Here is a 26,758-nt window from a genome sequence, read left to right as displayed (position 1 = left end):
CATGCATGTGTCCATGGCTTTTATAATAAGATCTTTCCAATCATTGCTTTACATATTTCTCAGTCCAGTCCTGGTCCCACCCCTGGTCCAACACCCGGAATTGGGTCTGGGGTCGTCAAGACCCTCTGTCTTCATCAGCTCTTCTTCCTCAGGCACACAAAGGTCTCTTGGAGTTCATCCAGTTTTGGCTTTTGGGTCACTCTGACCTATGTTTATGTTTCGTTCTGTAGGCCTTCTGATATCCTTCAGCTCTTTACCTTGGAAAGGAGTCTAAACAAGATTAATTAACTAAAGGAATTTGAGCTCCCTGTTCTGGGACAGGGGTAGTGATAGAAAGGCATTAAACTTAAACTGTTAGAAATATTAACCCTCTAAAAATTTACAACTACTGTGTTCCTAAAATCTACAAAATGTGAAAATCAGAACAAAAATCCCTTTGGCATCAGGGTTTATACAAAAACTAAGTGATACATATGCCATGCGTTCTTATACTGCTTAAGTAGGAATAAAAAGAGGGATCTAGCAGTTGCTTAAGATACTTGGAATGTCTGCAACAGTACATTATCTGAGCACAAACTTACCCTTTATCAACCAGACTTCAACCATCCTAAGCAAACTTGGAATGCATACTATTTACATGTCAAAATAACGACTTAGTGCACTTAAAATCCCTGGTCAAATAAAACCAACTGTTCTAATTTATGATCAAAATTTTTTAAGACTTATATTAAGTCTTATTATTATAAGATTCTTTCATCACAGATTAGATCCTATTACATGCCAAAAATGGTGAAACCACTCAATATACTTTATTAACTTTCAAAGCACAAAGTTTTGACTCATCTTGTTCCACAGCTGTTGTTGCTTTATACTCACCGTATATGGTACGCATAAAGCAGTCCAAATATTTGCCTTTCGAGTTTGTTCTGATGCTTCTAGAAACTAATGGTTTTATAAAAACTGTAAGATGGCTGTAACACTCCAGTCCTGGGAGGTGCAGGCTCACAGGCTCAGACAGGAGTTTTACTTTAATATATATATATATATATATATATATATATATATATATATATATATATATATATTTTACTTTAAAATATATACATATATATATATAGGGTTTTTAATACCTGAAGATAGCATCAAAGAGAATAAGCCATGTACTTATTCCCAAGGGGTTTCTTAATTTAGGGGAGAAAATAAGGGAACTTGGCAAAGGTTCAAACGCGCATTACACGAGCTAGACAAAATGTTCCACCAAAATATCAACCCAGCACATGTTTAAGTCAATATCCAATCAATCCACAACACTTAAGAAAAAAGCCAATCCCTCCAGCTCCAAGCCACCCAAGGCATCAAGAAAGGAGCAAAGAAAGAGAAGCAGAGGGAGCAAGATGAGAAAATGAGACAGAGGCAGACAGATCACAAAGCTACCACTGAAACTTTGTGAAAGACCAGCTCTCAGACGTCCAGATGGCAGGGCCATGACACATGGCACACCTGTGCCTTTAGTTTTATCTGCTCTGGTTCCTATGCCAAACACCCCCGACAGGGTCTCTGACCCACTGGCTACCCCACATCCACAAGGTTTGACCCATCCCTTCCCCCTCCACACACACATGCCCCTCTCCACAAGTACCCCCTCCACAAGGTGATTCTGACCCAATAATTTCTAATCTAGTGTCTAACAATGATACACCTGAATAATGACATGGTTAAATAAAACTGTGGACATCATACATGACTGATAAAGAAAAAATTAGCACAGCAGGACACAGGATCAGTAGCTGAGTTTGGTACATTATCTCATTCCTCAGATTGAAGTTAGTTTAAAACCAGTATTTACAGCAATAGCAGAATGTTGCCATATCTAAAATGTGTCACTGAGTTATAGATATCCACTATGAAATGTTCTCCTGATCCTAAAGGACAGATACATCTGATAGACTTATAAATTCTTTATTGTTAAAGCTATGGGGAGCAGGAAAACTAACGCAGACAGGACTCCACCTCCCTCTGCCCAGTGGTATCTGTTTTGCAAATTCCATTTTTACTCTCTGTTAGAGTGACAGAGCCACAGTCTTCATCCACAGATTTTGCTCATTACAAGGGAAATAAATGATAAGGATGTTTATAAATTAAGAATCAAACTGGAGAAATCAGAAAAATATTTTCCTTCATTGTAATTGCTTGTTTATTGAGAAAAGCTACATCCATGCTTAAAACCCAGCTCCCTGTACAGAACTTTGCAGTTTCAAAGTAAGGCAACCAAAACCTTACTGATTTACATGATTATAAAATTTATTTTATTACCATCCACCAGATGGTAAATGTAAATATTTCAAAATATATTCATGTTTGTCACTGCAGCATAAATTTGAATTAATATAGCATTGAAAACAGAAACACTAAGCAGGCATTTGAGTAGTCCCTTATTGCTACACTACACTTACAATTTGTCAGAACTCCCTTGTAAAATGCATTTTTATTTATCTCCCCACCCCCTTGCCCAAGTTGTAGTGGTAGAAAACTCATCTATGCTGCATTTCAAACTAATAGGCAGATGTGACATGAAAGATTTTATTCAGATTTGAGATAGGGAACACTGATGCTAAAACTTGCTTCCACTCATTATGCAGAGCTTAACACGGTTTATAAACAATGACTGAAAGGATTGGTAGCAATTTGCTAGAATTTCTGTAATTGCCATCTCGGTGTGCTGTTCATGGCACCAAAATATAGCAGTCTTGCCTGAAGGAGTTTACAATCTAATTAGGTAAATCAGCAAAGAAAATACTGCATTTCCTACACAATAAGACAGTTAGGGTTGGTCACTGAAGAAAAGTCATCTTTCCACTTTGCAGGGCAGTCTGTACTCCAACATTCCCTCCTCTGCTGGTGTCTGTGCAGCTACTCAAAGTCTCCACAAACACAGGTTGCTGAAATCTACTTCTAGTACAAGGCTGCAAAGTTAAAAGCTTGTTACAAAGGAGATACAAAATTACAAATTAAGTTAAATGGCTATTTTAAAGTTAATTATACACAATACGAACACAAATATCAAAAAAATCACCACTAAAAAATGCTAAACCTGCAACAGTTGCTCCTGCATGGCTACTGACTTTGCAAGTAAAAGATTAGCAGTTTTTAAAGGCTATTATTTATTTAATTTTCTTCAAACTGTTTCAAGATATTAGACATCACATTAGCCTTGATGTTAGACACATCATATACTTGTGAAAAGGCAAAACCATGAGCACATATTAAAACATCTTATTCAAGACCTTCACATGCCAGAGCAACAGGAAATCCTTTTTAAAAGCAAAACCAGAAGTACTGTCCTCCCTAGCACACCATCAGCTTCCCATTATTTCCAAACCAGGGTTTCTTTTAAAAGAAAACTTGTAAACTGTAATTTAGGGGAAAATCTTCAAAGACACAATGGGGTCAGGCTTGGGGAAGAACAAACCACTGTACTATTCAGCTACCCATTCGCCAATGTCAGGGCACAGAGCAAAGGAGGAAGTAACACCACAAGAGCAGAGCTGCCAGCTCTGGCACCGACAGGCTGAAGTATCTGGTTAAAGGCAGGTTAGTAAGAGACCTCACACACAGTCAGACAGATGAGGTTAACAATCAGTGAACAAATCTCTGTTTTGTAAGACATATGCTGGAAGGCAGAGATCCAGAGACAGAGAAGTGGGGACCTACTAACCTTTCTCCTTACTGCTTTTTTCCTAGATTTTTTCCTAGATTTATAGTCTCACTCTTCAGCGCTGGAGGAAGCCATTACTGCAATCTGTGTTGATAATCTACATATCTCTGTGCAGAATTTTATCCAGTAATTTTGTACTACAGCAGTAACTTTTGTTTAAGCTAGAGTACTTCCTTTCAGACTTAGCCATTTGACTTAAGAAAACAAGTTTAAGGTGTAAGAAGTTCAGTATTTTTCTGGTAAATTATTCCCACCCATCAACCAAACGGTAAATCTTCCTTACTTGATTTTAGCAAGATTGCACTTACTTGATCTTAGCACAGTAACATCTGAATGTACAGCTTGTCTACACAGTTATTTCCAGTTCTTATTCCTAATTAACCCACTCTGACTACCCACACATCAGGGCAATATCGGAGTAAGTTTCATATGTATTTTTCCTACTCTTCCTTCTCTATCTGCTTTTTTTGGTCACTGTTGGTCACAGAATATTGGGCTGAACCAGACCTTCATCCCACAATATTTTGTTACATGCAGCTTTGAGCTTATAATTTTCTATATGTGAAATGTGTGCTCTCAGAAGGTAGATGAATAGTACTCAATGAGGTCAAGCAAAAGCTGATTCTCAGAGACATATTTTACAGACCTCCCTCAAACTTAGTATCACCTTAACATACTTGCCCTAGTATTTACTAAAACTTTGAAGTTTAAATGATAATGTAATATCATATCTTTCACTCTATGTTGTAGCACTGTATTGCCATGTACAGAGTTAAAGGCAATTAAGATACACAGTTCAAAGAACACATTTATACTTACTTAGTATACTTACTTACTTTAAATATTCCTTTTGTTTTAGAATTATATTCAAAGTATTTCCTATTAAAATGAATACTGCCCAATGACTATGATGAGGCACTGACATAATCTATCTGCTTCCTTACTGAGTATTCAATCTCACTACTCCACTTACATCCTATTTTCAGAAAGCCTTTTTCGTAAAGCTGCTAAGAACTTTTACTTTTGAGAAAAGCCATAGAAACCTGCAGTTTAGATTATGGCAGAGGAACTAGTCAGCTTTAAGTAAGATGTTTTCATTTTACTTTCTCCATCTCCCAAATTTCTCCCAAATTCACATGTGGATAATCCTACTTTTAATCCATTTTAGATTTTGGTAAATAGAAACTTACATGGTAGTAAGTCATAGCTGAGATGGCAAATTTTAAAAAACTGTTCTACTGGCCTCACAAATGCTTCCATATAATAACAGGATTTAGTACTTGTTTAATGAAGAAACACTACAGCAAAAACATGACCCAGTCTGTAGCCTGGACCAGTGCTGCAGATTAAATTCCTGTGCTTGAAACAAGCATTTTTGAAGTTATGTTTATGGAGTTCTCCCAGTTAGAGAAAAGCAAGAGCTTTATTAAGAAACATCCACTTAAAGAACAATGAACCAAACCATCAAAAAATAAAACCCCCACCACAATCAAAGTACTATGGCAGAGGAGGTTTAGGTTGGATATTAGAAAAAGGGTTTTCGCACAGGGGGTGGTTGGGCACTGGAACAGGCTTGCCAGGGAAGCTGTCACAGCATTCAGCCTGCCAGAGTTCAAGAAGTGTTTGGACAATGCTCAGGCACATGTTGTGACTCTTGAGGTGTCCTGAGTAGGGCCACAAGATGGACTCAATGGGCCTTGTGGGGCCCTTTCAACTCAGGATATTCTATGAGTCTACTGTTGATTTCCATTAATAGGGGGAATATAATCTGAGTGACACAAAGACCTCACATGTCTCCTCCATTTGAGTTTAAAACCGACAAGGAGGCAGAAGTTCATGGTTGAGTACAGTTCAAGTTCCAAACTCAGAAAGAGAACATGGGCTATTCTGTCCTAGACTGGAAGAAACAACCACTGTCTGAAAGGCCAGAAGGAAGTGTCTGCTTATCAAACTACAATCTTAGAACAATCAATAAAAAATTAATATTTGAGTCAAAGGTTTTGCATGAACAAGCTCAGCAATCACTAGCTGTGGCTTACACCTCACAGGAAACAGAACTCAGATCAGGCTTTCTTGCACTTTTCCCAAAGCTGGACTTCACACGTTAAAAACTATTATGAATACGAGTGCTGACCACAGATGCAAGCCTGCTGCATGCAGATACTAAAGGCATGAACATAATCCCACAGGTTAAAACATGCTGAAACTAAAGCCAGTGAAAAGGATAAGCAAGCTATGGGATTCAAGCTTAAAAACAAATCAACCAGAAGCCTACTGGTGATGAATTACACTAAGGCTAAGCCACATATTGAGTTCTTGTTGAAAGACCCAGTAACTTTTTCTTCTGAACTTATTTATATATTGTTTAATTCCTTATCTGCTTCATATGCAGCTCACTAAGAAATGCATATAAGATTCAGCAAACACAAATGTGTTGCCTAATGCATAAAAATGAATAACTCATACAGAAAATAAAATCCATTCATTTGTATTCTGCAGGACTGTGTCCTAATCTGCAAATACATTTCAGCTCAGAAAAAAACTCTGAGGACTGTACATAGATACTGACAGAGAGATAAGAGCAAATAAAGAAAAAATTATGCATTTGAAACACTTACATACCTAGCTAGCTGGACCTGAAAGAGACACAATTAACATACATGTTAATTTAAAACGTATATTGACTTGGTGTGAGTTAATAGCTAAAATGAACATCTGTGCAACATGAGGGATTTCAAACTATGTAATTTTGCTTGTATGCACCACCTACTAAGCACTGCTTCATATTTCATAATTTATATATTATATAGATACTGTTACATTTAGAACAGAAAAAAGGATTGGAAGATGCAGGCTAGAAATGACAAGATTTTAATCCTTAAATATTACTTTTAACTTTCAGGTGTTAAATTAGCATTGTCCTTTTCCCTCCATACCCTGTACCAAGTGGCTCTTCATTCTGATCATCACTACCATCAAGTAGCAGTGCATCCTCCAGTTCCCAATATTCAGCTCTGTGTGTAAGTGCTGTCTTGATAACAGAAGTCTGCAATTCTTGCTAACAGAGGCAAAATTATTTAAAAAGTTGTTTACATGTAAAGGAAAACTTGTCAAAATTAGTATTTCAAAAATGTCTTCCTGCTGATAGGCAAAACTAACATAGTCAAAGATACATTTTCAAAAAGAAAAACTCACAATAAAGTATTGCCTTACAGGAACAAGAGGTTGATGCTGTTGACTCCAACTTCAAATAATATTTCAGTACTACTATTTTTAGTTAAAAAAGAAACTAATTTTTATGTAAAATTTCTGCACTGTTTACCCATATTTATGACCTAGACTAGGAACATTTGAAGTACTAGGAGGATGGTTATCAAAAAGTTATTTATGCTGTAAAAACTGAAATAAATGAATAGCTCTGTTGTAGCCATAAAAATAATCAGAATAATGTAGGCAGCTTCATGTATCTGTCATACCAAAAGGAATTACAGAAGCACTGCAATGGGTGGTTTTCTTTTTAATTTGGTGTAGAGAATATCCTAGCAGTCACAATCATCACAGCTGAGTCCCTGTATAATAATATCAACAATGTGGAAAAAAACCCCTCACTCTTTCAGTCAACACGAATTATCACAAATTGCTATGAAGTAAGAACTATTTTAAGAATACTTGAGAGGGGCTTCTCAGGTGACACAGTTTACAGACCTCAAAATAAAAATTGTCAGCTAGCATGATAGTTGATGGAGTAAGAAAACTGAAAAAATGCAAAGCATCAAACTATTACAGTTATTAATAGAAAATAATCATTAAAGATATTAACACGATGCCTAAAGTAAAATGGTTTTACAATTTACTTATATTTTCAGAGAACTTTGAACAACATTCCTGACCAGAAACTACTGAGGAACTTGATCTGCTAACAGGAACAAAATAAAAAATAAAACCCAACAAAATAAAAAGTAGAATTTGGGTTTATGGCAGCTTCTTAGCTTATATAAATTATATTCTGAGAGGTCTGTAAGCATTGAACAGATACAATGCAGATAAATGATTGCCAAGGCTTGCTTTTATAGAAAGAAAGCCCCAACTGACTTAAAAAAAAGTCTAGGGTAAATAAATGAACATAGGATGGCAAAAAAAAAGTAACAATGGTAAAAGCCATTGCATTTTAAAATAGGGTAAATTAGCCTAATCAACTCAAAACAGTAACCTGAGCCTCACTGAATGGAACTCAAAGACCTCAGGTTCACTGTACAGCTGAAGTTAAGAGAGTAATCACAGTGTTGGGATGCATAAGCATGGACTGAATTTCCACAAGGACAGCACATTCACTTCTTTAATTATCTTTTTCAGGAAGCATACTACGAATCACAGTAGGCTCTGAGATAGAGGGGAGGGGAGTTACAGAGAGAAACACTGCGGATGAGGTAACGTGACTGGAATTGGTTACTCACACTGAGGAAACAACAGAATGAGTGAAAAAGCATAGTACATAGGGACTTTGATTTCCTGGATTTTAATATCCCATAAAACATAGAACAACATAACATACCAAATCACATAAAGAGGTTAAAAAAACCTCAACACAGAATCACAGTATGGTTTGGGTTGGAAGGAACATTCAAGACCATCTTGTTCCAACATCCATGGCAGGGACACCTTCCATTAGACCAGATTACTCAAGGACCTATCCAACTTGGCCTTGAACACTTCCAGTGATGGGGCATCCACAACTACTTCGGGCAACCTGTTCCAGTGCCTCACCACGCTATGAGTAAAAAATTTTTTCCCAGTATCTACTATAAACCTACTCTTAGTTTGAAGCCATTTCCCGTTGTCCTGTCGCAACATTGTAAAATAGTCTCTCTCCATCTTTCTTGTAGACTCCCTTCAGGTACTGGAGGGCCACAATTAGGTCACCACAGAGCCTTCTTCTTTCCACGCTGAACAATCCCAATTCTGTCAGCCTTTCCTAATTAGTGGCCTCCTCTGGACTCACTCCAACAGGCCAGTGTCCTTCCTGTGCTGGTGCCCCCAGAGCTAGATATAGCAGTGCAGGTGGGGTCTCACCAGAGCAGAGCAGAGAAGCAGAATCCTCTCGCTTGACTTGCTGGCCATGCAGCTTTGGATGCAGCCCAGGACGTGGTTGCCTTTGTGGGCTGCAATGGCACATTACTGGGTAACGTTCAGCCTCTCATCCACCAGCACCAAGTCCTTCCTGGCAGGGCTGCTCTCAAAACTGTTCATTCCCCAGCCTGTACTGATACCCAGGGGTTGCCCCGATCATGGGCCCACTTTTCAAGCTTATCCAGGTCCCTCTGGATGGCATCCCTCCTTCAAAGTTTTTCAGCACATTTTGCACTCAACATATGATGTGTACCAATGCCATAAATTTAGAGAGAGTCACATAAGGTTCATTTACTGTTTATCCAACCCATTTCTCTGAAACATAATAATAGAAGTCTGAATACATCACTTATGAGCTCTTAATTTTTCTGAAACTGGGATCAAAGCCGAGTATGCACTGTATCAACCATTCTGCACTTACACCTTCATTACAAAAGACCTATTAGAGAAAGTGAATTATCCCCCATGAATCCACTCCAGAGCATTCTTATCCTCTGAAGCAACTGCCACCAGTCACAGAACACTGCAGTATCCAGGGCTCACATTCAAAGCTGTCATGTGCACTCAAGCTATACTGCTTTTTTCTCTACTTTGTCTTATCCACCACAGTCGTGAAAGTTAATGGGAAAAATTTCATTTGCATCTTAAAGTATTTAATTAATCATACACACTACAATTTATGTTCCCAGAAAAAATACATTTCACATGTTTTCATACGGATAAATTGCATCTTCAACAAATGGAAATTAGTTTTTTAAAATATTAATTAAAACTTAAATTAAATTTCTTAAGCCTAATTTTTATGCATTACCAGTAGAGAAACAATGTCTCTAGAATTATAAACATCATAACAAATTTACTCTAAGTTGATAGGAACATAAATCTTTCTTCTAATTAAATATTTTTCACAAATAAAAGATGGCTAAGGATCAAACAGATACAGCTCTCTCACTTGTATTTTGCCAGATCAAGCTAAATTCAGGTCATTGCTACCCCATAAATGGCTTCAGCAAAATACCTTAAGGATTTGGAAAGCACAGTGAGATTTAAGAATCCTTATGTTTGAATCTCTGACGTTGAGTAGAGGCAATGGGGAAAAGCTGAAAAATCACTGGACATTGACATTCCCATCAAGACTATTCTTTACTAAGTCATATCAAGAAACATCATGTAAACAGATACACACTTTCCATATACTGTGTGATGAGGAACAAACCAGCAACAGGGTCTTGATGGTCATACCCGAGTTCTCAAAAAGTCATTATGTTAGTGTAGACATGACTACAGTTGCTGTGACACAAACCTCTATATGGCATACATGAATTGCATATATGAAGAAAAATGTGTTGTGCACATCCCACACACAGAATACAAATTAATCTGGCAATTTTTCAAAGCTAAATTTAGGAAAACAACTCCAAACACAAGAAAGGTGCACGAAGATACAATTTTAAATGCCTATTAGACATCCCTTTCAATTTTCAAAAATGTTTAGCCCTCAGCAGCACTGTATACTCGAAGATCATGAAAAAACCATAATATAACAATATGAGGGGAAAGGCTAAATGAGATTACCTTCTCTAAATGACAAAGCTGTTTGCATTTAAGTGGCATGCAAGTAGTAATTACATTTTGCATTTGCATAATAATGAAACAATGTTTTTAAGACAAGGTGTGTCTTATAGAAGCTTCACAATTAATAACGTATCTTAAACGAACCCTTGGATTGCTTACAGAAGCTTTGCAAGAGCCACTGTAACCACCCAGGGCAAGTGCCTAACTCATTACTGTAACTTATACCTTATAACTGGTCACTGCACTGCACAACTACATAGATACAGACATAACCTGCTAGCCAGCACCTTCCAGATGTTACACACTGCTGTGAGGCATTTATTTAGATACTATATGCAAAGAAATAGATTTCCCATCTTAGACGGATAAATTTTGATACAAGCATTCTAAATCACATCTTTCTCCCTCCCCCCCCAGCACTTTATAATATATAAAAAGTCAGTATTTTGACCCATATTTTTCATGCACCAGTTAACTAGAAAATTACAGAACCTGAAGGGCTCAGATAAAATTCAGCAAGGGGATTAAAACAACGTATGCCTCCTCCTCCTCCACAGTGTAGGATGCTACTGGAATGTGAATTAAAGACACTCAAGCCTTTGAAAAATGAGCACCCCTGAATTTTTAATTTTGTTAACTAATCATTAGAGAACTGGAATTCGCTGTGTTTCTGAGTGTTTGATAGGTACCTGCTTCCATAAAGTACATTTTTAATTTTGCAAAAGCTGGCCTGTTTCCCAGCACATTGATTTGTGGGACCACTACTTACAGGCACCTAGAGCATAATTAAATATTAAGTCCCTCCTTGATGTATGCAAATTCTGACTAAGAGGATTAGTAGACACACTGAGGGTGGCTTTCACACATTTTCTGGTAATTGAACACTGCAATATCATTAAAATTATCTTTACTCAATAGATACCCATATCCATACTTTACAATATCTGCTGTTCCTTTTTGTGCCAAGGAATGGTAAAAGAAAAGAGGGATCCCCTAAAAGCATGTAAGAAACACCAAACAAATAACAATAAAACAATCTCGAAATAAGATAATTATTTTTTACATATTGGCAATTTAAAACTCCTTAAACCCCCCCAAAAACTAGCAACCTTTAAACACATTCCTCAAAAATCTAAAACCACCATTGAATCTATACCACCTCCTCCTCGTTTATTTTATATGTGATTTTTTTTAAACTACCCTGATGGATGAGAAAGGATGATCAAATTAATAAAGGTGTAGTGATGTTACAGAAATTGATGCCTGCAGAGAAGGCAAACAGACCGACATAGCAGTCTGTGCACATTCGAAAGATGTAATTCCTCCTGTCTATTTCTTCACTCTGCTTCATCCAGCATTACCTAAACAACCTGATCAAACTTTTAAACTGCACTTCAACACCCCCTTCTGTAGAATGGGGTTGCTTTTAAAGGTCCTTGCACCTGAAACATTAACTTGCACAAGAAAACTGCATAATTAATGCTTTGCCAAAGCTCATACACAAATCTCTCTGCCGTTCTCAGCAATATAAGTACTGACTTCTGCAGTGTTCCTCTTCCACTAACATAACACAAAGAACTAGGAAATGTACAGTTTTCTATCTTTTCTTATAATGCTATTTCCCTGTTCATTAATTCACAAAATATGCAAACAGTCATCAAACAAGACCATCACTTGTTTTTTCTAGTACCAGCTTGTAGACTAGCATTTGGCATCTGCTCACTAAAAGAAGAAAAAACAAAATAAATAGTCTACACCTAAGAACATTAATTTGTTTTCTTGGACATTTGTGAGGAGCTCTGAATTTCAACGACAGGTACCTAATGGACAAACCAACCTGACTCTCTTGGCTAAATAACACATTACTTACCTAGCACGAAATAGTCAAAGAAAACAAAGCGTTCTCATCTATCACACTTAGCTTGAACTGACATGAAAATGAGAACAATTTTTTAATATGTTCCAATAGGACTCTTGTAATTGCACTTTGTAGCAGAATGTGGGTGATTTTTATTTATGCACATATAAGCACAGCTTTCACTATTGCTGAGATGAAAATTATTTCCACACTTGGCTAAATAATAGATAGCACATAACAAGAACTTTATATTATGGTATTGTATACATATTTTTATACAATTGTCTCTGAAATATTTGAGCTTATGCAGTGCAGCAGTAAAGTTTTTCACTACATGGCTTCTTGCACTACTTGCTTACTCTTCAGCTAAAGTGCAAAGCACTGAAGTGATCAGCAACTGTGTTATGAGCAGATGAACTGCTGCTTACAGTCAGTACAAACTTCTTCCCTCACAAAAAGAAAAGCAAGTTTTCCTGCTTGAAATTAGAAAACAGAAAATTAACTGATTATATGAAGAGGCGAACGAGGCTGGAAGAATGGGACAGCAAGAACTGCACAAGGTTTAACAGCTGTGCTGCACCTGGGCCAGCACAGGTGTGGCTGTCTCAGCTCTGCTCAGGGTGCCTTGGGGTTCTGGTGGGCAGCGAGTTACACATGAGCCAGCAGCATATGCAACACATTTAATTAAGTCCTAAACTTTGGTTTTGTAACCAAATGGATGCATGTTTCTTGTTGTAAAGTCATATACATTTTGACTTATCAGATTATGGGAGAAAATAGAAGTTTGAGAAATATTTAAGATAAAATCACAAGTTTAATGAGTCTCAAAGTTTCTGTCAAATAAAGGGTTTTTTTCTGTCTTCTACAGCCATGGCTGAAAGATATTGTCTACCTGCAACTTTTTTCTTAAGTTATACTCTAGCTGAATGTTTTAGAATTGGAAATGCTTTTGATTTGAAAAGCAGGTCACAGGCAACACAAATAGTGGCAAAGGATTGAACTGAAGAATCCAATCCCAGACAGATACCTGAAGAGTAGTTGAGGAGTTAAATGCTGGTATTACTGTGAATGCAAGAGAAAAAGTAATTTCTAAAAGCAAGAGATAAGTAGTTTCTTTTCCTTTTAAGATTTTTATTAGGATTATTCCCTTGGATGAATCTAACACAGTGAGTCAAAACTGAGATATTACTTTTGTTTTATATGAATATAAAGTGGTTTTGTGCACAGGTTTTTTTGAGGAACTATTATAAATATTCTATTTTAGTTCCACAAGGTCTTGGCATGGGGGAGGCACGTAGAAAATGAACAAAAAGTAATTCTGCTTCTGAACAATTCTACATACAGCAAGTGCTACTCATATGACTTCAAAACAGCACAAGCTTCAAAGATAAGACTAATTCATCCTGGTAAGCCTGTAGCATATTTTCATTGCACTAAGAAATCCAGAATCTCTAAAAATATGTATGTTGATATTACGCACTTCACCAAAATGAGTCACAAAATGAAGCTGTTAAAATACCAATGAATAACCAATAAAGGCCTTCTTGTATATATGGAATTTTTAATATTCTACTTGACAAACTCAAGTGTTTCCATTCCTGAGAATATTCATTAGATGATCATTAATAATCTTAGTTCAACTTCTACATTTACTTAATGAGAGTTAGGTATTTTGCCATCCTTTAATGCAAAAGGAAAGTTAATCTGTTTTACACTTGAAAACTTGAGCTGAGAAGCAATTTGTCTCTCTTAGTAGGAAATAAGAGCTAAGAGTAACTTCTTTCACCAATGATTTGACCTTATTTTTTCCCAACTTTAAACAGAGGCCAATAATTGTCATTGTGCTATAATGCAACACCAAGCAGAAGATAAAGAAGAAGGAAGGTAATATTGACAGAAAAAAATGGCCAGAAAAGAAAGAATAAACAAAAACTTCAAAATCAATGCTTGTCATGGAAGAAAATCATTAGTATTTGATCAAGTTTAGTATTATGTACTCCTTGTCCCAAACAAAAGCTGAGAAGTCCCTTAACTTTACATAACTTTGTTTTTCAAAATATCAAATATATCAGACACTTGATTCAAAAGGAAAGTAGAATTAGTTCCCATACCAAAAGAATGCATCGCAACCATCTACTGAAAAAGTCTTATGCCATAACTTATAGAAATCAATATTAATACCTTTGTTTCAGGCCAGCAAGCTCTGAGAACAGCTTGTGTCCTGAAGTACACGAGTAGCTTGCTATCCTCATCACTGAGATGGAAGGCTTGCTCCAGAATTTGCAATACCCTGATGCGAGGCTTCACTGCTAAAGAGTCATCACCACAGAAAGGTCTCAACCACTCCAGAAGGTCATCTGAAGAAACTACTTCCTCCCTGTAATTAAACAATATTGTGTTAAACAGTCTCTAGTAATAATCCTAATGAAAGTACCACATGCATTTTTAAAACTTAACAAATACATTCAATACATAATAAGTACATAACACTAGAAATGAAAGAGCTGACCTCTATGAGGCTGCAGAGAAACTAGCCCTTGTAAATCAGCTGCCCAAAGCTGTGTGGTATAACATTTTCTGACCTTCAAATAAACTTGTAAATCCACCTGTACAGTTATATATTCTCCCACATACTAGATTGGTGCCATACAGTAGTGCTGGATTTCAGCATCTGAAAATTCAAGACTTTTCATGGTGCCTGGGCCTGACTGATGCCTGTACTTTCCACCATCTGACTTCATGGAAAACCAGCTTGAATGCTTGCATTTTAACTGTCACATTTTTGTATCTGGATGCTTATTCATACTGCCATCCTATATTCCATTTCTTTCTTTCTATGTCCCTTCTTTACACTCCACATACACAAATTAGTTTCTCCCAGTTGTAGCTCTAGTCAATTCTTCTTTCACTGCACTATCTCTAGCCAGCTTGATCATTATAAATTCTTAGGATGATAATGATTGCAGAATGCAATAAAAAAGAGAGGTTAAAACCCCTAGGTTTTAGGGACTTTCTGACTTCATTAACCATAAAAATTCTTAAATAAATATTTTTTTATTCAAAAAGTATATTATATTGAACACATTCTAATTGTGTGAAAGCATTTACAGTACACAGATCACCATGAACTAATCAGCTGGCAGTTGCAGACAGAATAATCGCTTAGTCCCTTAAAGACTGTAAATTAGCAGGTGTCTTTCAGTAGTATTTTAAACTCAAGCTAATTTAATTTTTTTCTTAAAAGAAAAAAAACCAAGAAAAATGTAAAAGAACCAAAAAAGGAGATTCCAGGTGGAGTGTGATTTATAACTAATGCACTAATGTCTTCTTATTTGTCTTAACAACACAGATGGGAAACTAATAACAGACAGAAAACACCAATATAATCTGTCTTGCAGCTCTGAAATAATACACACTGGCATCTTAAGTTTCCATATAGCAAGGATTTTAGTTTTACCTAGCCTTTATATTGTCTGAAGTATGCTGTTAGCTCAGAACTTCAGCTTAATTACACATGCCATTGCTGAAGAGGTGGTGTTCAAACTGTAAGTTAAAAATTTGGAACTAAAGGACCTGCTGGAATATTTCAAGAGTTTTGCAGAGCTTGCACTTGATGCTTAGATATGTTTTCCTGGGGGAAAGGTTTCTGTTTTGCCAGTTGAGTAGCTGATGTTTAAGGTAATAAGTATTTACATTAATGTAAACTATCTCTAGTAATCGTAATGATTTTCACTCCAGCTTATTGGTTCGGTAGTTAAATGTTGATGAAGTACACAAATAAAAGACTTCAGAAAGTGCATCTCAGATTAAAATAGTACTGTCTCTTCCATTATACCTTAGAATACTGCAAATTCCATTTTAATGTAAATTTTTACATCAATTCAATCTACTTCAGTATCCAGTATTTAACTGCCTTAATGTCAGTGGAGAAGCCTCCACAAAATACTGTAACTGGTTTTGTGTGGCTACCAGAGTGTACGGGGTTTTATTATTACCATCATACATGAGCTCTTAGCTTGTACATCTAGGGAAAAAAAAAGATGTTCTTTTTTTCTTCCTCGTCTTTACTAGGAATGCAATGGAAAATATTAGTAGGACATACAGGCCATTATGTGAGCTGAAATAAGGGCATTCTCAAAAGAGGAGAAAAAAACGTGGTGAAACAATATATAGCATTTGTGACATTGTTACTGCACTATACCCTAGAAACATTGACCAATTTAGATATCTAAATTCAGATATCTGAAAGTGAATCATTACTATTTTCAATTTATCTACTAAACTGAAACAAGCAGTGACATACTCCTTTAGACATACAATCTGCAAAAGTCAAACCTGAAAGAACATTTTCTCAATTCACCATAATACACAGTTACCTAAATTTTAGGTTCAGTGACCTGCTTTCTTCCAAATGCTCAAGTTAAGGCTTCTGTCAGGGCTCAGGTTTCGAACTTGATAAATGACTGCCTGTTCCAGAATAAACTCTGAGAAAATTAAGTGTAAACCCTCACATACATCCATGAGCAAAAGTCATCCATATTCAGTATTGTACCTTCAATGCTTTCATGAGAAATAGCTTTTGAAGTCTTAAACAAAGAATCCATATAGGAAGCTCTTACCCTTTCTCAACACTTGCATGCACTGCAGAAATTATGCCTTCTAGGATTCCAAGTGGATCTTTCATGGTTGCAGATGAGTCACCATTTCCACTGCTAAGTGAAGACAAAATTACCATTAAAGTGTCCTTCATACTGTATCTTATTTTATGCACCTGTAGGATTTATATGAATTGTTCAACAATTATAACAATTTTCCACTTTCACTGCTTAACTAATACCTTTATTTTTATGTCTAAGTCATGCAAAGAGCAACATGGAAAGAGTGGGAAAGAAAAAATATTTAAATGAAACTTGGAAGGAAAAGAATAGTTAAAGTTTAGTGCTTCTAATACAGACTAGGTTACAAAACATGCACATGTAATCTCACAAACTTAAAGATCTCATCAATATCAGTTAGGGAGATTCAAGGTTACACATAAATGTCACCATCTTTTCCTTTCAAATCATCTTCCAGTATCTCTATTGGCTTAAATAAACTTGAATGTAACCTGAGTCAACAGTATCCCATCTGCCGAGTCAGCAGACTTCCCTGGGGTCAAGCCACCCATAAAACAGCATCCACTATGCATATGCAGGAATAGAAAAATGTCCATCACACTCTTCATCAGACATTCCAGTTATGACACAATTTTATTCCACAGGTGAAAAGGCTGTAAAAATTGGGTGGGAGAAAAACCACAAAAACCCCACCAACCAACCAAGCAAAAATCCCAAAACCACCCTGTTAGGAAAGCAAGCTTCATTCCTAATTCAGTGGAAGTGACATTTTCTGCCAAGATTTTCAATGAAACAAACAGACTCGGTGCTGAGAGAGGGAGATTTTGCACTGGTGCTCCACTACAACACAAAGTGTCTGTCCATGGAAATCACTGCAGCGGCAGTAATGCCTGGATGAACTAGAGAAACAAGAGCTTTGCCTATCTTAGTTTGTCAATGCTGCATTAAACGAAGGCAAAGAGTTCCTAAGTTATTCCAAATTACTCAAAAAACCCAGAGAAAAGGTGTATTTTCTCTACAGCTCATCACCATATCAAAGCTGTTCTGCTACTAAAAATGTCAACCTCTTCCTATATGTGCTCTTACCAATAATGAATGCATGCCCAAATACACTGACTGTTCTATCTAAAGACCAATACAGCGTAAAGGTGATAGTAATGTGTAAATATAACTGCAGTATTCCACAATTTTTTGTCAAGAGTTACAGAATGTTCACACTTTTGTCATTTATCACTTCAGTAAGATAAATATATTTACTAAAACTGATTATACTATAGGGCATAGAAACCTGAATTTTTACAACCAGTAATGTCTTCCTGAATTCAGAACTTTCAACTTTTCTATTTTTGCTTAAATGCACTTCAGTGAACAACACTAGATTTAAAACCAAGATGTGACTCCATTCAGAACAGATGCAAGATGTTTTGTTGCATGATGAAAACTTAGTATATTCATTTTATATCACTCTATTGCACTGCTGTAGTGGTTTGACCCTGGCTGAATGCCAGGCACTCACCAAAGCTGTTCCATCACTACCCCACAAGTGGACAGGGAAGATAAAATATAACGGAAGATGGACAAATTGAAGTAAGGACAGAGAAAGATCACTCACTGAATGCCATCCATCACAGGCAAAAAGACTCAATGTAGAGATATTAATTGAATTTATTAATAACTAAATCAGAGCAGAAAAATGAGAAGGGAAAGTAATCTTCAAAACATCCTCCTCCCCTCCCTCCTTCTTAAGCACTACCTCCTCCCCTACCAGAGAGCAGAGAGGTGGGGAATGGGGGTTACAGTCAGTTCATCACAGGTTGTTTCTGCTGCTGCTCCTTGTGGGGTACCTTCCACAAAAGACAGTCCTCCATGAACTTCTCCAGTGTGAGTCCCTCCCACAGTCAAGTTCGTCCCAAACTGCTGCCATATGGGTCACTATTCCACAGGGTGTAGTCCTTCAGGCACAGGCTGCTTCCATATGAGTCCCCCAAACGGCTACAGTCCTACCTGGAAAACCTGCTTCAAGTGTGGGCTCCTCTCCCCATGGGTCAGCAGGTCCTGCCAGCATCCTGCTCCAACACAGGGCCTCCCCCCAGGGTCACAGCCTCCTCTGGGCATCCACATGCTCTGGTGTGGGCTCCTGCCTGGGCTGCAGGTGGATCTCTGCACCCTCATGGTCCTCCATGGGCTGCAAGGGGATATTTGCCTCACCATGGTCTGCACCACGGGCTGAAGGGAAATCTCAGTTCTGGCACCTGGAGCACCTCCTGCACCTCCTTCTGCACCAGCCTTGGGGTCTGCACAGTTGCTCATCTCACGTTCTCACTCTGCTCTTCTGTGGCCACAATCACATTTTGCCTTCTTAAATGTGTTATCACAGAGGCATTACTACCATCTCTGACAGGCTCAGCCTTGGCCAGTGGCAGGTCCATCCTGAAACCAGCTGGCATTGGCTCTGCTGGACATGGGGGAAGCTTCTGGCAGCTTCACAGAGAGAGCCACTCCTTTAGCCCCCCCCAACCAAAACCTGGCCCCTCAAACCCACCACAACTCCTAAGTTTGAAATAGGAGTAGAAAGCTCTTAACACCAGCCTATTTATCAAAAAAATACTGTTACATATGCCTGACAGAATGTTGTTCTTACTGCGAGTATTATGCCAACTAATTTTAAAGAGTCGCATTTAAATCAAGTTTTTTCTAACCATCTTCTGGATATTTGGAAACAATCAAATTATAATTTATAGAACAGAACACTATAGTACAGAAATACTCAGGATTTTGCACTTCCAGAGAGATATGATGTGTGTCCAAAAGATAAAATCCATTTCCATTAAAACACACAAAAAAAATCCATTCTCAAAAACGACAACAAAAAGTGTATTTTCACAAAAAAGGAGACGTAACAGAATTGAATGCTCTGATAAGGAAAATTTTAAAAATTACTTTTAGGGCTGAACTGTGGCAAAAAGCACAGCAGTATTCAAACAATTATTTTATGCAACTGGCTACAGACATTAGGAGAGGTTTCAAATTTCTTTAAAAATAAAAAAAGCTAAGAAAATTGAAGGTATGTTCCCAGAGTGAAGACAGACCTAAGACACTTCATTACTGTTCTTTTATAAGCCACTTTGTCAGTGTTCTGTTTACAGGACAGATTTAAATTTTCCTGTATTGCTTTTGTGCTTTTTTTCAATTACATTTGTAATAAAAAGAAATCAACAAAGGGCATCAACATGCCATAGCCAAAGAAAATCAGAATAGTTACAAAATTTGCACACTAAAAAGAGAATGACTATTGAAACAGAAACAAACAGGACATTTGCAGCTGTTCAGTATTTAAAGGGAGCTTTTAAGAAAGATGTTGACAGACTTTTTAGTAGAGCCTGTTGCTACAGGACAAGGGATAATGGTTTTAAACTAAGAAAGAGTCAATTCAGACTATATATAAGGAAGGAATTTTTTACAATGAGGGGGGTGAGACACTGGCACAGGTTGCCCAGAGAGATGGTGGATTTCCCATCCCTGTAAACATTCCAGGCCAGGTTGAACTGAGCTCTGAGCAAGCTTATCTAGTTGAAGATGTCCCTGGTCATTGCAGGGGAATTGGATAAGATGACCTTTAAAGGTCCAACTCAAACTGTTCTATGATTCTACAGTCTACTTACCCTAAATTATCTTTATTGTACATGAACAACTGCCATATCAAAGGAGACTGATGAGCAAACCTTCTATTTTGATATATCCTCAATTTTGGAGATCAGTTCTGGACAGTCCTAGCACTTGCTTTTCAAAAACCCTTTATCTCTCTAATCAGAAATGAAAGGTTTTAGCTCCTGTCACAACCAGGCTCTGAGCTCCTCAAAATAACCCAGGTCAGAAGAAACATCTCTGCAGAAGTTAACAGACATTTCTGAAAACAGAAAATCACTGTTCCTGACAATACATCTGTGAAAACAGTTCTCGAGAACAACAGATTTATGTACATTTACAGAAAGCTTCAAGTTTGTCATATACAGACAGGTACTCTTCTACTAAGCAGAAAGGAAGGAGAAAAAAAGGTTAATCTAAGCAGTAAGCTACAGTTATCTATAATATAAAAGTATTTTAAAAATAAAACTAGAAGACTGAAAGCTAGCATTTTTTAAGCTTAATACCACCTTTACTGTCTAAGGGTTAGAGAAGCTAAAAGGAGATGACAGCTCATAAGACAATCCTGTCAAGTTTCCACAGATTGTTTCCTTGTTCTTTTCTTAATAATTGATGATTAAAAATAAGCAGCTACTAACAGAAACAAATATAATTAATGAAGGATTAGTCTTCCACACAAATTATATGCTATTTTATGCATGTTTTAAACAACAGAACAGGATTCAGTGTTCACCTCAAAGCTTCTAGGTATGAGCTTGGTTAATTACAATGATAAAGGCTTATTTCGATTTCAGTTCAGCTTCAGAAAAAGTGATGCATATTTAATCACATTCCTCAAACAGAATAAACTACAAAGAACACTTGAAAGTAGAATAAATTAACTTAATCTAATTTTTTTAATCTAATTACTGTATTCATGGAAAATACTCCAGCTTTATTTTCTTCCTCTTTCTGATTGTGTTTTCTCTTATTTAAATATGAGGAGGATAAGAAAATAACATGCTAATGCTGTGATCACTGAAAACTGGGGGGAAAAAAGTTCTAATGGCAAACCATCACTTCCATCTAAAATGCCATGAAATTATTATATACAACTTACAATATTACTTTGTATGACTCCTGCTTACGTGACATAAGACAGTAAAGAAAAATCTCAATTTTTTTCCCCTTTCAAGTTAGCTACTCTTTCTAACAAAGCTGGATTTACCTTCTTCACAAAACACTGGGCACTAAACAAGAATGCCAAATTTCACTAAACCCTTGCTGGTCACTGCCAGTTCTGTACCAGAACTAGAGGCAAAGGAAATAAAAGTAGTTAACAGAATTGAAGGACAACAGTGCTTTAAAAATTAAAACATAGGTTCCTGATATTAGGTGGAAAACTACATTATATTTAATAAGAAGTATGTTACTGAAAATGGATCAGTTTTTAAGCCTGTCATATTGTATGCTGTCAAAATATGAAGCCAAAAAGTAATTTAAGCTTTCATGAAGACAACGCTTTCTAGAAGGTTCTTCTGAAATAATCATTAAATATACTAATAACAAAAGATATTTTACTGTGTTTGAAGGGAGGTTGTACTTATGCAAGTGAAAGGATGTATATTTTCAAATCACAGAAGTGGTGGACTGATTACTAACTTTCAAGCAAAAAGAGTTTGACACTACCATAATTGTTCACATTCATACAGGACTGTTTCACTTATGTTTACAATACCTTGATTACATTCCCTGTCACCATAGCAATAGTAAATACAGGTTTAATGTTATAATCTTACAACTGCTACTCTGAAGGTTAATTGTCAAAGAAGGAATTTTCCACTATCATCCTTTTCAAAACTATTGTATGAAACAACCACACTGTAAAACATATCAAAGCTCCAGTAAATATATGGAAAAGGTTTCCCTTGAAATGTTGGATTTATTGAGTAAGAGTTTGCCATTCTGGGTACACAGTCAAGATGACTACTTTAATTGTGGAAAAGCATGTATTGAACAAAATGGGGTTAGTATGTTTTGTGTTATAGCTTGAAAGATAACATCTGAGCATAGGGCAGAGATGAATCCCATTTTATTCACAGCAACAACAATAATACCAGCAGGCTTAAGAGAGGCCAAGCAACAACTTTTCTTGTAATTGCTCCCTTGATTTAGAGTGATGCTACTTTATAATATTACCCTCTTTCTGAATTTCATCAGAGGGAGAATATCATCTGAAGTATTTTCTATTTTATTTTATACTACATTTCCCCTTCATGCTCTTTATCATTGTAGCAGAGAAACTTCCCATAGCTCAGAACAATATGAAATTATCTTTCCCTTCTCCCTCTCCCCAGAGAAGTGGGGAAGGGAAGGCAGACTATTTCTACTGACCACATGAGATCACATCACACACCAAATCATTTTAATTGAACCTTTCAACTAATTTTCCCATCTCTGCCACTACAGTTTGCTCTATTGTACAGACAGTCACTCCCTTATTTCCAGTGAAGTGCTGCATAGGAGTTATTGGTCATGGTCTCTGTCCCAGAACTTGAAATGAACTTGCAGCCATTTCAGCCTTGCAATGCATATAAAGAACAAATAATTCAGTTCACAGAAATATGTTGATAAGAAGCAGAGGATAAAGGAGAAGTTTGATAGGTTTCTCATACTCTGCATGTTAACAAGACTCATTATAGTAGAAATAACTGGACTTTGTGAGCTTTATATCCAGATGCATCACATTGCTAGTCAGAAACAGCAGGACAGTTATTATCTGAAGCCAAATTATTCTTCTTCAAATGGACAAACCCAGACAAGAAAGACAGTATTACTTATGTTGCTGAGCAAAACCTCTACCATCGTTGAGGATGTGAACACTCTTAAACTGAGTGACAGGAGAAATCAATTTTCTGCCAAAAAGGACTGCAAACAATTTGACAGGCTGCCTTCTTTTCATCTGTGGCACTTCAATCTGCTGAAATACACACATACATGCTGAAGAAAAAGGAGAGCCATAGATCATTTTCCATGCTAGACTTCTTTTCCTATTTCTGGTATGTGCATTCAGAGAATCCTGCCCACATAATTTTTCTGCATGCAGAACAACAGGATAAATTCTCAAAATTTTTATCTATCTAAACTGATCTTAGAAGTACTAAACAGTGTTTAACAGCAATCTAACAGCAGAACACTCATTAATACTTGTTGCATATATCTCTTTGGAACAGATACACTTCGGAGAGTCTTTCATGAGTAGTTAAATGAGAAGTATCTGTTCATTTATAATGGATGATACAAAATTATCTCCCTCTCCTCCCATTAAAAAAGTATGGTGTTAAGAAAATATTTCTAATGAAGATTAAAGATACAGTGATACTTCACTTGGAATATTCAGTACAACATTTTCAGTCAGGAAAAAGCCACAGGTAGCAATCAGCAATATGAAATCTATGAGAAGTTCCTTAAATTAAAAAAAAAAAATCCCAGATGAATTAGTTTCACCTGACTGCAGAAAAAAGCCATAATGAACACTTTTACGATACTCTGAAAGAGGAGTATCACAGACAGATGGATTCTTAAGAGATCATTGATACTCTGTCAACAGTGATGTCAAAACAAAAATCCCAGGTTTTCATCATTCTGGGAACACAAAAATGGGCAGAGATGTAGATGAACTTCATTCTTTGCTTCCTGTCTTAAGAATTTCCCATCTCAGTTCCAGTCCAACAGCAGTGGGACTGAGTGTGCGCTTTGGTTAAGCTGTTCTGACAGAGAGTATCAAGACCGACACATGGATGCCATCACACTCAGGGTCAAAATGGTGCCAATTCCCTGGTGGGAAATAGGACAGGATACAAAAATTGTGGACTTTCACATATCCTAAACCTTGTTAAAAATCATTGTTACCTTCACAGAACTTATTCAACCCTAACAAACCATTTTCAGTGTACACTTGTCTCATCGATTGCTATTTGAGCCCCTAAACCATATCCCCTATCACTTCACTCTCCTGATAAATACCTTAAGTTTTGCTGTGGGAATAAAAACGTTGAACCTTAAATGCAATGATAAAGTCTCACACTACATGCCAATAGAGCAATAGGTCATATCTCTTTACAAATTTCTTAAAAGAGGGCATTATGAATGGCAAGCTGAGCAAACAAAATCAAGGCTAAAAGGCTTTACACATGGTGCACTTAGCTTTCCCTCACCTGTGTCCACATCCTCACCATGTCTCTAAACATGCCCATAAGCAGGTATTTTTAACAGTTGTATATTCCCAGAGATGAGCATATTCTTCCAAATACCAGAAAGACTACGAGTTTGAGGCTCAAACTTGTGAAGGAAAGCCATGTCCCTTCTGGGCTGCAAGACATGAAGTCAGACATTGCAGCTCACCAGAGAGGCAGGAATTTTTTCCCTTGCACAAGACAAGACTAGCACTGAAGAAATGCACCATGACTACAGTTTTCAACATTTCTCTCCAGTATTAAATTGTCATTTGAAAGTGAGACAAGAAAGAATATAATAAACTAAAAAGATTGCTGTATTGGAGTTAATGCAAACTTTAAACTCACTGTTAACAAGATTAAGATGGTCAGAATCAATTGTATTTCACGTTCCTCTGCATCATCAATGTCTCGCCAAGCTCAGAAGAATTTTGCAGGGATATGTAACTGTATGGAAGCTTGTTATTTCACATTTTCTGATCTAGCCTATTCTCCATAATTGTCAAGTAAGAGATGACTCAGTTTGGTAGGGCTGCATGAACAAATCAATTATTTAGTTTGTGTCCCACCATGCAAAAGACAATTTCTTGGATTTCGCCTGTGAAACCCAGAAAAAGATGGCAATGAAGCCTTCCCTTTGCTACAGCATGTAGGATTGTTCAAGGTATGATGGCACTAAAAGCAAAACCCAGTAACAATGACAACAACGAAGAGCTGAGCAAAACAATCCCATTCCTCACATTAGAAACTTGTTTCTCTCCAAGAAGTTAGAGGGTTGGGGGCGGGGGGGAGGGGTGGGTATCACTGTTGCTTTTAACTGCTGCAAGAGCATAAAGCACTCACATTTGCTCTTTTATTTGGAAGTATGACACAAAGGGAGATAAAGAAGAGCAAAAACTCTAAGAACCGTTATTTAAAAGAGCAAAGAAAAAATGTAAAGTCGATTTTTTAATGACAGATAAACATGTTTTCCAAACCTTGCAAATAAAAACAAACCAACCAACACAGAGACAGCTCTCAGAAATGCCTCAGCAAGTTATTCCAAAGATGGAAACTGTACTGCTTCTGGTAGTACCTGCTACTGTGGCAACAGCCATTGCTATGCCTGTTGCTGCCCAAATGCCTGCATGACTCACCCACCACTTCTGACAAACATGCCTTTTAACTCTGGGAAGAATTATGTGCAGTTGTAAGTTTTCCAAAAATTCACAAGTGCACACACATAATAGAACAATATTGTAAAGACAATGCTTTTAACTGAAAAGCACCTTCCAGTCAACAGGATTAGTTCTGCGTCTTACTTTGTTCAGATTGCCCAGGCTTCCCAAAATCAGAAAAATATAACTGCCTAAACATGAAATTACAGGTAAACAGGAGCCTAAGTGACCCAAGAACTCTCCTGTTACTGCCTAATTTTCTGCAAAATCCAAACATTGAAAGCAAAGAAGGACTCACTACAAATAAACAAAACAAAACAAACAGAACCCACAACAAAGCAACACACCAACCCAACCAATCTAAAAAACCCTCCAAAAACCCCAAAGAAAGATTTCTGGGTTTAACTGAGGAAGTGTGCTTACCTTAATATACCTACAATTTTTTTAACAGCACACTGGACAACATCCTTGGTAGAAAGACCTAGATTTCCAACAGCCACTTGTAACAACTGCTGTACCATGTCCAGGGGCTGACCATCTATACACATAGCCACTGCTTGCTCATGGATTTTTTCTTTTTCTGACCTTGACAAATCATATAAATAGCCATACTTCTGTAGTGTATCCTGTGAACAGATAATTTTTGAACACTAATCAGTGTACTGCTTATATACAAGCCTTTATCAGAACTTCCTTCCTGCTGAGAATTAACATATAGTGAGAAAAAGAAGAGATTGATAGAAGTGAATTTTCAAAAACCAGGTCAACAAAACCAAAAGAAGAAAACATTACTAAAATATGACAGAAGATTGATGTCTATCATTGCTAGTCATGTTAACACTCAAAACAAG

At 36.9% G+C, this 26,758-nt stretch overlaps 1 protein-coding gene across 2 annotated transcripts in view; it reads right to left on the bottom strand.

Annotated features, from left to right (window-relative positions):
* NBAS (NBAS subunit of NRZ tethering complex) overlaps positions 1-26,758 on the bottom strand; it is a 176,624-nt gene that overhangs the window by 29,539 nt on the left and 120,327 nt on the right. Inside the window, exons 46-48 of one of the 2 annotated variants that reach the window (XM_071548327.1) lie at positions 26,331-26,533; positions 16,895-16,987; positions 14,457-14,652 (exon numbers count right to left, since the gene is read on the bottom strand). In XM_071548327.1, the coding sequence (XP_071404428.1) occupies positions 14,457-14,652; positions 16,895-16,987; positions 26,331-26,533 (492 nt within the window). The remainder of the gene's footprint in view (positions 1-14,456; positions 14,653-16,894; positions 16,988-26,330; positions 26,534-26,758) is intronic. The other variant, XM_071548328.1, reaches the window with a different exon arrangement.

Source organism: Pithys albifrons, chromosome 2 (assembly GCF_047495875.1).
Source record: "Pithys albifrons albifrons isolate INPA30051 chromosome 2, PitAlb_v1, whole genome shotgun sequence".
NCBI classification, from domain to species: Eukaryota; Metazoa; Chordata; class Aves; order Passeriformes; family Thamnophilidae; genus Pithys; species Pithys albifrons.
The sequence above is the reverse complement of the archived record's forward strand: the minus strand, read 5'-3'. Positions and strand labels throughout refer to the sequence as shown.